At 32.6% G+C, this 13,891-nt stretch overlaps 1 protein-coding gene across 1 annotated transcript; it reads right to left on the reverse strand.

Moving 5' to 3' along the window:
* Nucleotides 1-8,413: 8,413 nt before the first annotated feature.
* LOC139904638 (uncharacterized mitochondrial protein AtMg00820-like) lies at nucleotides 8,414-8,902 on the reverse strand. The gene has a single exon (XM_071886575.1). It carries the CDS (start codon nucleotides 8,900-8,902, stop codon nucleotides 8,414-8,416), a length of 489 nt encoding a protein of 162 aa, XP_071742676.1.
* Nucleotides 8,903-13,891: the final 4,989 nt, after the last annotated feature.

Raw genomic sequence — 13,891 nt, forward strand, 5'->3', positions numbered from 1 at the left:
ATTTAACAGTTCGTAGAAGAGGATCATTAGGTACGGTTTATGTTAACTTCCAAAATTAATTGCTCAAATCTTCAAGGTAGGGTTGGTGATAGCTACAAGTAATGTCACGAGCAGAATAAAGGTTTAGGAAAAAAAAAATTAAAATAAATAAATAAAGAAACTGATTGAACGCGTTTATATCTGATAATATATATCATACGGATTAATTTATTTTAATTATTAATAAATAAAATTCCCTTAATATTAGTAATAATAATAATAAAAATACTAATAATACAATAATCATATTATTAATGATAATATTAATAAAATACTAATAATGTTATAAATAATTAAAATATTGATAATAATAACTTCTAAATTTATAACAATAATAATAATATTATTAGTAATACTATGTCAATTTATATGTAACAATTTCATATCCATAGAATATATATGTAAATTAATAATATTAACAACACTAGAAATGATATTAATATTGAAAGTAATAACCATATGATTATAACAACTATATTAACAATTAAATTTAATATATTAGTAATAACAATAATTAATAATGCTTATAATAATAATAATTATTAGTGATAATAATTATTGATTATATTGTTAATAATGATTTTAATATTACTGATAATACTTAATAATAATACTAGTAATAACTAGTTACATGTTTCATTTTTCATGTTTATCTAATATACATTATAATATAATAATATTAATAATAAAATTATAATACTAAAATTAATATTAATGTTAATAATGAGAGTAGTACTAATATTATTGATATAACAATTTATGCTTGCAAAAATCTCATTTTTATATATTATGTGTTAAATTAATGATATTGATAATACTGATATCGATGTTAATAATGCAATATGCTTGCAAAAATCTCATTTTTATATATTATGTGTTAAATTAATGATATTGATAATACTGATATCGATGTTAATAATGCAAGTAATATTCATTAATATAGTAACTACATTTTATTTTGTATTTATATATAATAGATTAACATTACTTATTATTAATTATGTAATATTCATATAACATATTCTAATACTTAATACAATATACATAGTGTGTTAATTGTGTACAAAAATCATATATATACATATTCATTTACAATCATTTGTTCGTGAATTGTCGAGAATAGTCAAAGGGTAAGTGATGACATGAATATAGAGTTTAAAACTTTCGAGACTCAACATTACAGATTTTTGATTATCGTGTCGGAAACATATAAAGATTAAAGTTTAAATTTGGTCGGAAATCTCCGGGTCGTCACATCACCGAAGACTGAAAAGTCATACATGAAAACTTCCATGCATTCTTCTATCATGTCGTGAAAAATCACCATCATGCACCTTTGAAAGGTTGCAGGGGCATTGCAAAGTCCAAATGGCATGCGTTTGTAAGCAAAAGTACCATAAGGGCATGTGAACGTGGTTTTCTCTTGATCCTCGGGTGCTATTGAAATTTGAAAATATCCGGAAAAACCGTCTCGAAAACAATAGTAACTATTTCCGGCTAATCTTTCCAACATTTGATCAATGAAAGGTAAGGAAAAGTGATCTTTTCTGGTGGCGTCATTTAATTTTCTATAATCAATACAAACACGCCATCCTATTAAAGTCCTAGTAGGAATAAGCTCATTTTTTTCATTTGTGATGACAGTCATGCCACCCTTCTTAGGTACGCATTGAACTGGGCTTACCCATGGAATATCAGAGATTGGATAAATTAAACCTGCATCGAGCAGTTTAATAATTTCTTTCTGAACAACATCTTGCATATTAGGATTTAGTCTTCGTTGGCGTTGCACATAGGTTTTATGACCTTCTTCCATAAGGATTTTATGTGTGCAATACGAAGGACTTATACCTTTAATGTCATGAATCTTCCATGCAATAGCTGGTTTATGAGCTTTTAACACAGAAATGAGTTGAGATTTTTCATTTTCAGTAAGAGAAGACGATATTATTACAGGTAATTCAGATTCACCATGTAAATAAGCGTATTCCAAATGGTTTGGAAGTGGCTTTAACTCTAATGTCGGTGGTTCTTCTATCGATGATTTGTATCGATATTTGTCTTCCTCTTTTAGCATTTGAATTTCTTCTGTTGTTGGTTCATATCCATTAGCCATAAGTGTAGCTAACATTTCAGCTTCATCAATTGGTTCAGTTCCTTCTCCTAAAGAACATTCTCCTGTTCCTTGTAATTCTGGAAATTCTTCTAATAATTCTGCATGTGAATCTATAGTTTGAATATAATAACATGTATCATCTGCAGATTGCGGTTGTTGCATGGCTCTATCAATTGAAAAGGTAACACTCTCGTCCTCTATACTTAGGGTCAGTTTCTTACCGAACACGTCTATTATTGCTTTAGCCGTGTTTAAGAATGGTCTTCCTAATATGAGAGGAACTCGAGAATCTTCTTCCATATCCAGAATAACAAAATCTACTGGAAATACTAAAGTACCAACTTTAACTAGCATGTTTTCCATTATCCCTCTAGGATATTTTACTGATCGATCGGCTAGTTGTATACTTATTCGTGTTGGTTTCAATTCTCCAAGGTCTAGTTTAGCGTATAGTGAATACGACATTAGATTTATGCTAGCACATAAATCTGCCAATGCTTCTATTGAACTAAGACTACCCAGAAAACATGGAATTGTGAAACTTCCTGGATCTGATAATTTTTCTGGTATCTTATTCAACAGTACTGCAGAACAATTAGCATTCATAGTAACAGTCGAGAGTTCTTCCATTTTCTTTCTATTTGTGATTAGATCTTTCAAGAATTTAGCATATCTTGGCATTCCTGAAATCACATCAATGAAAGGAAGATTGACATTTATCTGTTTAAACATATCCAAGAATTTGGATTGCTCGGCTTCAAGTCTCTCTTTTCTCATTTTACTCGGGTAAGGAAGTGGTGGTTGGTATGGTTTAACATAAGGTTTAGCCTTAACCGTGTTATCTTCATTAACCTTTTCAACTACCGGTTCTGTTTCCTTATTTTGCTCAGATTGTGGTTCTTGTGGAGTAGGAATAGTGTCATCACAAATTACAGGTATTTCAGGTGGTTTAAGTGTAATACCACTTCTTATGGTAATGACTTTAGCTGTTTCATTCCTGGGGTTAGCATTTGTATCACTAGGTAGACTTCCCGGTTTTCTTTCACCTATTAACCTTGTTAGGTTACTCACTTCTTGTTTCAAATTTTAAATAGAAGCTTGTTGATTTCTAAATGCTTGAGCATTTGGTTCATTGGTTTGTTTCTGAGATGTAAAAAACTGCGTTTGAGATTCAACTAGCTTTGACATCATGTCTTCTAAATTTGGCTTTTTATCATCGGTTTGTGGTGGTTTATTTTGAAAAATAGGTCTTTGCTGATTGTAAGGATTGTTGGATACTTGTTGATTACTAGGACCTTGTTGGTTGTTGTATGAAACATTTCGGTTATAATTCTGGTTTTGATTGTAGATTGGTCTTGGCAGTTGATAATTATTCTGATAATTATTTCCAGGCCTTTGGTTCAAATATGAAACATTCTCTCTTTGTTCCATTGTTTGTTCAATACAGAGACAATCTTTTGTCAAATGTGGTCCTCCACACTGCTCACAACTAATTCGTATTGAGTGAATATCTTTAGTCATCTTTTCCATTCGTCTTTCAACGGCATCTATCTTTGCAGAAATGGAATCAAAGTCATGGCTAGAATCGGCTCTAGCCGCTCTAGATGATCTAACGATATCTTTTTCTTGATGCCACTCATGTGAGTGGGAAGCAGTGTTATCAATAATTTTGTAAGCTTCAGTTGCGGTTTTCTTCATAATGGAACCACCAGCTGCTATATCGATGTCTTTTCTTGTAGTGATGTCGCATCCTTGGTAGAATATTTGTACTATTTGATAAGTGTCTAAACCATGTTGTGGACATCCTCTTAATAACTTTCCAAATCTTGTCCACGCCTCATATAGAGTTTCATTTGGCTTTTGTGTGAACGTAACAATTTCTCCTTGAAGTCTCACGGCTTTAGATGCCGGAAAGAATTGTTTAAGAAATTTTTCAACTAAAACGTCCCATGTATCAATCGCCCCTTCAGGTAACGATTCTAACCAATCTTTGGCTTCTCCCTTTAAAGTCCAGGGAAATAACATGAGATAGATCTGTTCATCCTCAACTTCTTGAATTTTAAATAGTGTACAGATCCTATTAAAGGTACGAAGATGTTCATTTGGATCTTCCTTCGGCGCACCACTAAATTGGCATTGATTAGTTACCATGTGTAGGATTTGTCCTTTGATTTCATAATCTGGCGCATTAATGTCTGGTTGAGTAATTGCGTGACCTTGGCCAGTGCGTTTAGCTCGCATTCGGTCTTCCATACTTAGAGGTTCCAGATTTTCCATGATTGAATTTGTTGAATCTGAATCACTAAGGGATTCTGATTTAATGGTTTGTTCCTCGACAATCTCTGTTTGAATGATTGGTGGTTTCGGAGGAAAGATTAATGGTTCAGGATCTCTGAATTGTCCCTGAATATCCTCCGGATTCTCAATTGTGAGGTCGGGTTCAAAAAATGGATTATCGAAAATTTGAATTGGAGTGCTTGGTCGACTGGATGACGATTCTAAAGAAAAATCAACGGCAACAATATTGGCTAGATGTCTTGATCGAGTTACAGGTGGTGAACGTATGAAAGGTGGTGAACGTTTTGCTCTGTGCATTCACTGAATATCCTATTAGTTATAAAAGATAAAAATTATATAAGTTATCAAATTAATAGACTTTTCAGATTTTGCCCACGTTTCGAATAGCCAATAGATGCAGCAGGTAGCCAGGACCCTTTAAATCGGAAGCCCACAACTCGCCACTAACAAATTCAACTATTACTACGAACCAGAAAATTTTGGATGTCTATCAATTTAACCGCTTAAAATAATTTTTCGTCAAAATTTAAAGAAATTTTAGAGAAGAAATAGAAAATTCTATGTGCTAAAAACTAGAGCGTCGAGAAATAAGAAAGAAAAAGAGCGCGTCGAAAAACGTCGAAAAATAAAAGATCGAAAAATAAAAATAAGAAAGTAGCTCGTCGAAACTTAAAAGTCTAAAAACTAAAAATTAAAAGTTGCGTCTAAAGGTATTAAAGCTTAAAAGGAATTCTATATCCAAAACGGCAATAACTTAAAAAGTACTAAAATTTATAAAATGGCGTCGCAAAATTCTAAAGCACCTAAATCTTAGTCTAAAGAAAAAGCACTTAAGGGATTTTACGAAAAATCCTAAAAATCTAGAAATATAAATAACTATGGCAAATACTAAATTAAAAACTAATTACGAACGAAAAATTATAAAATTACGCTTAAACGATTAAAAAGATATAAATATAAAAAGTGATAAAATAACTTATTTTTATAAAAATATTATTTTTATATTTATTTTATAAAAGTATTAATTTTTATATATTAATAAAACTAATTAAACTTAAAATACAAAAATAATAAAACTAAAACTTAATTATTATTATAATTAACCCTAATTAGGGTTTATATTAATTATAATTAAATTATACTCTGTAATTAATGCAGTACCAGGTTCATTCTGGCGTGTCAGACAAGGCCATGCGGTCACATGGGTTTCACGGCTTGTGCTCATGCGATCGCATGAGATCGGATACCAGGTTTGATCTTGGGCTGCTACAGTACCGGGTCGAGGCTTTTATATTATTTTTTTCTTCTTCTATTTTTATAAAATATTTAAATAGAATAAATAAAAACTTATATTTTACAAACTAAAATAAAAATAAAGAAACTTTATAATTTTATATATATTTAACAAACTCTAAAAAAAAATATATATATATATTTTATTTTTCGTTTTATATTTTTGTATTTTTTTAATATTTAAAACGTATTTTTACAAAAGCGTATTTTTACAAAAGTAAACTAAAACTTAATAAAAATCTTTTTTTTTCTGTATAGCGTTTCGCTTCCGGCGTTTAAGCAGTCCCCGGCAGCGGCGCCAAAAATACTTGATGTGCGTAGAGGTGTATACGAAATAGCTTATATTTTACTAGGAAATACTATTAAATACGATACAATTTTACACAAGTTATTTATTTATTTATAGAGTGGATATACCTAAACCTTGCAACAACACTTATAGGCAGTGTACATAATCGTACAGTAGTGTAGTTTTTAGTAAGTCCGGTTCGTTCCACAGGGAGCTAGCCAAGTTTAACGCTATATTTTTAAAACTATATTTGTAAATATATAAATATATATATAAGTAGTATTATTATTATAAAAGAGGGTTTTTACCGTTTAATGACCGGTTTGTCGATTTTAAAACTTTAGTCGCAGTTAAAACCTAATGTAAAATATTAAAAATAAATATAACTTTAATTTAAAGCGTAAAGTAAATAACGATAATGAAATTGCGATAAATAAAATGACGATAGATAAAATTGCGATAATTAAAAAGTACGATAATTAAAAGTGCAATTAAATAAAATGACAGTAAATAAAAGTGCGATGAAATATGAAATAAAGGAATTATGCTTATTTAAACTTCCATAATCATGATGTTCGACGTGTTGTTTTTAGTTTAGTACCATGGGTTAATTGTCCTTTGTCCTGGATTATTTGATATGTCCATACGGTTTTGTCCATAGTAGTCCATCAGTCATAAATATAAAGTGCGAGAGTCTTCGTCAAATTATCCTTATACCCGAAGTCAAATATTCCAACTAATTGGGGATTCGAATTGTAACAAGGTCTTAATACTTTGTTTAATGAATACACCAGGTTATCGACTGCGTGTAATCCAAGGTTTTATTACTTTGTTAACAATTACACCAATTACCCTTGTATGTAATTCACCCATGTTTCAACAAGTCTATTGATTATTAATCCATCCCCGTGTCCGGTCAAATGAATAATTATTGGTATTTATAGATATCCCGCCCACCGTACCCAGTCAAGCGTATGTGGTTATATATAAATACGTCAAATTATAAGTCTATATATTAAATTAACGAGGTATCATTTAGTTAATATAAAGCCCATTAATAGCCCATAGTCTAATTTTCACAAGTGTCGTTCTTTTATCCAAACCCCAATTATGGTCCAAAGCCCAATTACCCAATTTTAATATTTAGCCCAACATCACGATTACTTCGGCATTAAATAAGCATAATAATAACTTAGCTACGAGATATTAATTTAAAAAGGTTGAACATAACTTACAATGATTAATAATAGCGTAGCGTTACACGGATAGAATTTCAACTTACAAACTTAAAACATTCGCTAACATACCCTCATTATTATTAAATTAAAATTAAAATTATAATATATATATATATATATATATATATATATATATATATATATATATATATATATATTATGTTGAGAGAGAGATAGATAAAAGGTGTGTGATATTCGGCCGAAAACTGCAAAATTTATAGGATGTCACCAGATTTTTTGCTCCATGCGATCGCATGGCATTTGGTCTTGCTGTCCATGCGATCACATGGCTGGGATTCCAGCTCACATTCATTTGTTTGCTTCTTGCCGACGGTTTTATTAAATAATATAATATATATATAATTTTAAGAATTAATTATATATTATATTATATTCATGTGCATAGTTAACTTGTAATTTTTAGTCCGTTGTGTCGAGCGTTGAGAGTTGACTCCGGTCCTGGTTCCAGATTTTCGAACGTCCTTTCGTACTATTTAATATCTTGTACTTTGCGTTTTGCGACTCGTACTCGTGTAATTTTGAGACGTTTCTCATCAATAATTTGAACCACTTTGATTGTACTTTGTTCTTTTTAGCTTTTTGGTCATTTGCGTCTTCAAATCGTCAAATCTGTCTTTTGTCTTCACCTTTTATTATTTAAACGAATATCACTTGTAAATAGAACAATTGCAACTAAAAGCTTGTCTTTCTTGAGGGATAATGCTATGAAATATATGTTTGTTTTTAGCATTATCACCTCAACTCCTAAAAAATAGGACAATTGACCGAGATCTTTTAAAGCAAATTTCTCAGCTAAAAAAGTCACAAAGTCATCAAATGAACTAGCATTGGGACTCGTTAGTAAAATATCATCTACATAAACAATTAAGTAGATTGGGGATGTGCCTGTGCGATTAATAAAGAGAGAGTGTCAGATACCGCGCGAATGAAACCACACCCTTGAAGAAATGAAGTAAGCGCAGTGTACCAGGCACGTGGTGCCTGTTTCAAACCATAGATAGCTTTGCGAAGTTTGCAGACATGATTCAGAAATTTTGAATCTGAGAATCCCGGTGGTTGCGCCATATAAACTTGTTCCTGTAACGTACCATTAAGAAAAGCATTATTTTTATCAAGCTGTCAAAGAGACCAGTTGTTCGTGACAGCAAGACTGAGTAATGTACGAATTATGGCCGATTTGACCACGGTACTAAAGATCTCATTATAATCAATACCGGCACGCTGTTGAAACCCCTTAGCCACTAAACGAGCACGGTACCTGTCAATGGTTCCATCAGGAAGATATTTAATCCAAAAAACCCACTTACACTTTACAATATTCTGAGATGAATCTGCTGGAACAAGTTCCCACGTGTCAAGAGCACGGAGAGGTCGAAGTTCCTCCTGCATAGCTGCGTTCCAGGCTGGATCAGAAAGCGCTTGATTGATGGTGGTGGGTTCAACTGTTCGAGAAGCTGTGGTAGTGGTGTGAACATATTTGGGGTTGGGCTTGTAAATATTATTTTGTGAGCGAGTAGTGACAGTAGGCACGGGTGGTGGAACTACCGGAACATTGGCCACAACAGGTGTTGGATTTGGTGTGGTTGGAGTGATGGTAGGCGGTGGCATAGTGGTGGAATTTGGTTCGCTGGAGGAAGTGCTAGACTAAGAGGAAGCCGTAGCTGGTGGAACAATTGGGAGATTTAAGTGACACCATTTGTCAACAGAAGGGTATGTGGTGTTATGAGAGGCTGTTTTAACGACCCGTCAAAGTACACTTGACAACCATCGTTATCTTGGCCCCACAGCTTGATCATAACTCTATATGAATTTAATAAATAACCTTGCATTCTTTATTTAAAAATGATTTCCTATAAAGGAAACCTATCAAAATATGTAAGTTTAGAAAAACCATACATTATTACTTAACCAAAAGTTGACCTAAACAAAGTCAACAACATCCACTATTAAATGTATCAAAATAGAATGCAAGTTAATGTTTAATAAAAGCTGCCATCATAAATATGCAGACTCTCTAAGCACAGCGGAAGCAATCAATCATGAACCTGAGAATAAAACATGCGAGTAACGGTCAACAAAAATGTTGAGTGAATTATAGGTTTAATATTACAAACAATATTTAATTTAAATCATAAAAATTTATGTTTGAAAACATAAAAACTCCTTTTTGGACCACAAAATTATATGCTAGAAAACATATAATAAAATATTATTCCATTTTCCGTGAGCCACCTGGTAACCACTTAACCCTTTATTTACCCTTTCCAAACACAATAAATAATATACACCGAACAAGTGTATCTACAACAAAATACGAAGTACTAAACATTCCGATTATAAATTGCTAGCGCGAGTAGCTCAAAATGGGGTTGTCAAACCCGATAGATCTATCCGTAGGATTCGCGTTCACCAGTAGAAACCAGTGATTATAGTTACCAGACTAGGGAATATTTTTGTTCAACTCACAATGAATAATTTAAACCAACTTCCACATGTGTCCAAAATATAAAATAAATTGCATGTATTCTCATCCCAAAAGATTTAAAATAGAAAGATGGGACTATAACTCACCTTAATAGCAAATGAAGTAACCACACAAATATGCGAACAACAAATGAAGTAAAGTGATCAGGAATGATCACAACGCCGACCTATAAATAAAGAAGGTCGATATAAATAACTAATTTAGGTCAAGTCTTAGTATGATAGCTATTGTACATGTTGCAAGTAGTCATAGAACAATACTCAATATGCATCGGTTTGATCGGAACAGCTTACGAACACACACACATTCTATTTTTAGAAAGTTTCTGTTTTTAGCAGGTTTCCATTTTTGGAAAGTTTCTATTTTTGGAAAGTTTCTATTTTAGGAAAGTTTCTATCTTTGGAAAGTTTCTATTTTAGGAACGTTTCTATTTTTGGAAAGTTTCCAAATTTATAAAGTTTCCATATTTAGAAAGTTTCTATTTTTAGAAAGTTTTTAAGTTAAGGAAGTTTCCTTAATTAGAAAGTCAACAAAAGTTAACTGAAAGTCAAAGTCAACCGAAAGTCAATTCAAAAGTCAACCTTGGTCAAACATGGTAAATGCAAATTTTAAAAGTGTAAGTCATAATAATAATATAAGTTATAACGTTTATTAAAGTTAAATATGTCTAATTATGTCATAACATAAGTTTAATTAAATTAAAATGAATTATTAAAGTTAATATAAGTTTAAATGATATAATTAATATAACATAAGTAATTAATTAATTAATTAAATATTAGTCATAATATAAATATTATTAATTAATAATAAATTTTAAATCATATCATAAGTATTATTAATTAATAATGAATTATTAATCATATCATAAGTTTCTAATTATAATTATTAAATCATAAATATTTAATAATTAAATTATAATTAAATAATAACTAAGCCTTATAATAATTAAATAATTAATTAATCCTTATTATAAGTCTTATAATAGTAATCTCATAATATAAGTTTAATACTTATCATAAGTATTTTCCATTAATAATAAAAGTATTATTAAAATGTTAATTAAATCATAAGTATTAATTAAATGATATAATAAATATATATCATAAGTCTTAAATAATAATAATTATTTTTTTATCATAAGTAATTAAATGATAATGAAATCCATTATTTATATCATAAGTTTAATAATTAGTCATAAGTTTTAAATCAAAAGTTCATCGGGTCGTATCCTGAGCCCCGGGTGTCGGTTTTCGGCGAGCCTTACATATATCTCCGCCTAAGCAAACCACCCGACACTTTGATACACTCAAGAACACTCCAAGAACAGTCCACAAGTCGTGATGTATAGCCCTTACACTACTTGGAACTTCAATTCAATCAAAAACGTGTTTTAGACGTAACGGGTGATTCGTGGCTCGGATTGAGATGACCCGAACATGAAAGTTCTCCCCACCATCAGTCCTAACACATTAACACACCCTAAAGTCACCAAATATGGTCACAAAGTCGGACCAAACCTGGTTCATACCAAAATCACATTTCAATCTTAACAAAATACCACTTTGATCATATTTAGGGCTCCGGGAATCGAAACGACATGAATCCGGAGTCTACAATTAATGTCTTGATGAGAGGAACTCATCTAGATACTTTAATTTCACTTTTATATCAGTTACATAACCAGAAATGAACGAATATGCTGCTGTCCCAATTCAATCAAACCGAAAACATATATATTTGAGCATTTCTATGCATACAATCATCAATACAATAACATATAATCATCATACCATCAATATAACATGTAATAACAGAAAAATAATTGAAAAATTGAAAATCTAGGGTTAGGGTTTATACCCTAATCAAGAATTGATGAATATGTACGCGTAGAGATTGAAGAGATGAATCCGATTATGCAAAAAGCCCCTTGACCCAAGTACTAGAAGATGATCAATTGATGATAATGGTGATGTGAAAGTGGCGGCCACAAAAGGGAGAAGAGGAGAAGAAAACTTTGAGAGAAAGTTGTTAGGTTTAATGAAATGGAAATAAATTTTGAAGTGTAAATGTGGAATGACAAAAAAAGGCAAGGCTCCCCCCCTCTACAAGGGTTCGGCTGAATTTGGAATGGGGTGGGCCCCATGGTGGGCCAACTTCATAATTTGGATAATTGCTTTTAGCCCGAACGCCCGATCGAAGCCCGAAACGCGAAAACGCTACTACGCGATTAATTATTCGGAAAGATAACAAACGCGCGACGAAAAATAAATATAAATACTCTATATAATAACATGATCTTAAAGTATCATATTTAAAATAATTAGGTTTTAAAATCCCAAAAACTCGACCGTTGGTTTGAAAATCGAGAATATTCGCCGGATAGAAATCCGCGACACGTAGAAACGTAAAATTAAAGATATGAATACAAATATTCATATAACACATAATAGTTAATATATTATTACAAAAATAATAATATAGGTCATAGAAATGACGTGGCACGAATAACAGTTAACGGTCGTTAAATAATTAACGGTAAAAGATAACGGAAAAAGTAGGGTCGTTACAGTACCTTCCCGTTACGGAAATTTTGTCCCGAAATTTAAGCAGGTGCAGGGGTTGACTCGGCATCTGAGAACAAATGCGGGTACTTCTGCCTCATCTGATCTTCACGCTCCCAAGTGAACCCGGGACAGCGTCTGGCGTTCTATCTAACTCGAACAATAGGAATTCTGTTCTGCTTGAGAGTCTTAACATCTCGACCCATAATTTCAACAGGTTCCTTAATAAAATGTAGTTGCTTAACAACATGAAGCTCCTCCAGAGGAATAGTCTTATCGGCCTCGACCAAACACTTCTTTAAGTTCGATACATGAAAAACGTTATGAAATCTCAAACGGTCCAACAAAATGAGGATTCACTTTCCCCTTTTACCAAAACGTATTACGCCCTTTCAAGGTGATACCCTCAACATAACACGATCACCAACCTGAAATTCAATATCGTTCCTTCTAACATCGGCGTAACTCTTTTGCCGACTCCTGACGGTTTTCAATCTCTCCTTAATCTGTACAATCTCCTCGGTAGTCTTATGAATAATTTCTGGACCTATGAGTTGAGCATCCCCAACCTCATTCCAATAGACAGGAGACCTACACTTCCTACCATACAGAGCTTCAAACAGTGCGGCTTTAATACTTGCATGATAACTTGTTGCTATAAGAAAATTTAGCCAACGGTAAGTATCTATCCCAACCATTACCAAAATCAATTTTGCATACCCTCAACATGCCTTTCAACGTTTGGATGGTCCTTTCATTCTGACCATCCGACTGTGGGTGATAAGCGGTGCTCATATCCAATTTAGTCCCCAAAGCATCTTGTAAGGACTGCCAAAACCTCGATGTAAATCGACTGTCTCGGTCCGAAATAATAGATACGGGAACACCATGTCTAGAAACAATCTCCTTCAAATACAAACGAGCAAGCTTTTCCTTCGAATCTGTCTCCTTAATCGGTAAGAAATGAGCTGATTTTGTGAGTCGGTCAACAATCACCCAAATGGTATCATAACCACCCACAACTCTCAGTAACTTCGTAATAAAATCCGTTGTAATACCTTCCCACTTCCACTCGGGAATATCAGGTTGCACTAAAAGTCCTGACGGTTTCTGATGTTCAGCTTTAACCTTAGCACAGATCAAACACTTAGCCACATACGTAGCCACATCAGCTTTTAAATTAGGCCACCAATACAGCTCCTTAAGATCATGATACATCTTTCCTGAACCAGGATGAGTAGAGTACCTAGACTTATGAGCCTCATCTAAAACAAGTTGTCGTAGATCACCAAACTCCGGAACACAAAGATGTCCCGCAAAATACCGAGTACCATCGGTTCGTACATCTAACTATTTACTCAAGCCTCGGACCTTCCCGTTACAAAATTCTCCTCCTTCAAGGCTTCTTGTTGAGCTGCAAGAATCTGCCTTGCGAGATGGTCATATCTAAGGCCCTAAATCTACGAGGTTCAATTCTCTCTTTTTGACTTAATGCAATGGCCACAACATTGGCCTTTCCCCGGAATGGTTAAAGGAGTTCACAATCAA

This window comes from Rutidosis leptorrhynchoides, chromosome 1 (assembly GCF_046630445.1).
Source record: "Rutidosis leptorrhynchoides isolate AG116_Rl617_1_P2 chromosome 1, CSIRO_AGI_Rlap_v1, whole genome shotgun sequence".
NCBI classification, from domain to species: Eukaryota; Viridiplantae; Streptophyta; class Magnoliopsida; order Asterales; family Asteraceae; genus Rutidosis; species Rutidosis leptorrhynchoides.

Excerpts from the sequence above, each read along its gene's own strand:
- LOC139904638 (XM_071886575.1), bottom strand. The coding sequence starts at position 8,902 with ATGCCACCGCCTACCATCACTCCAACCACACCAAATCCAACACCTGTT.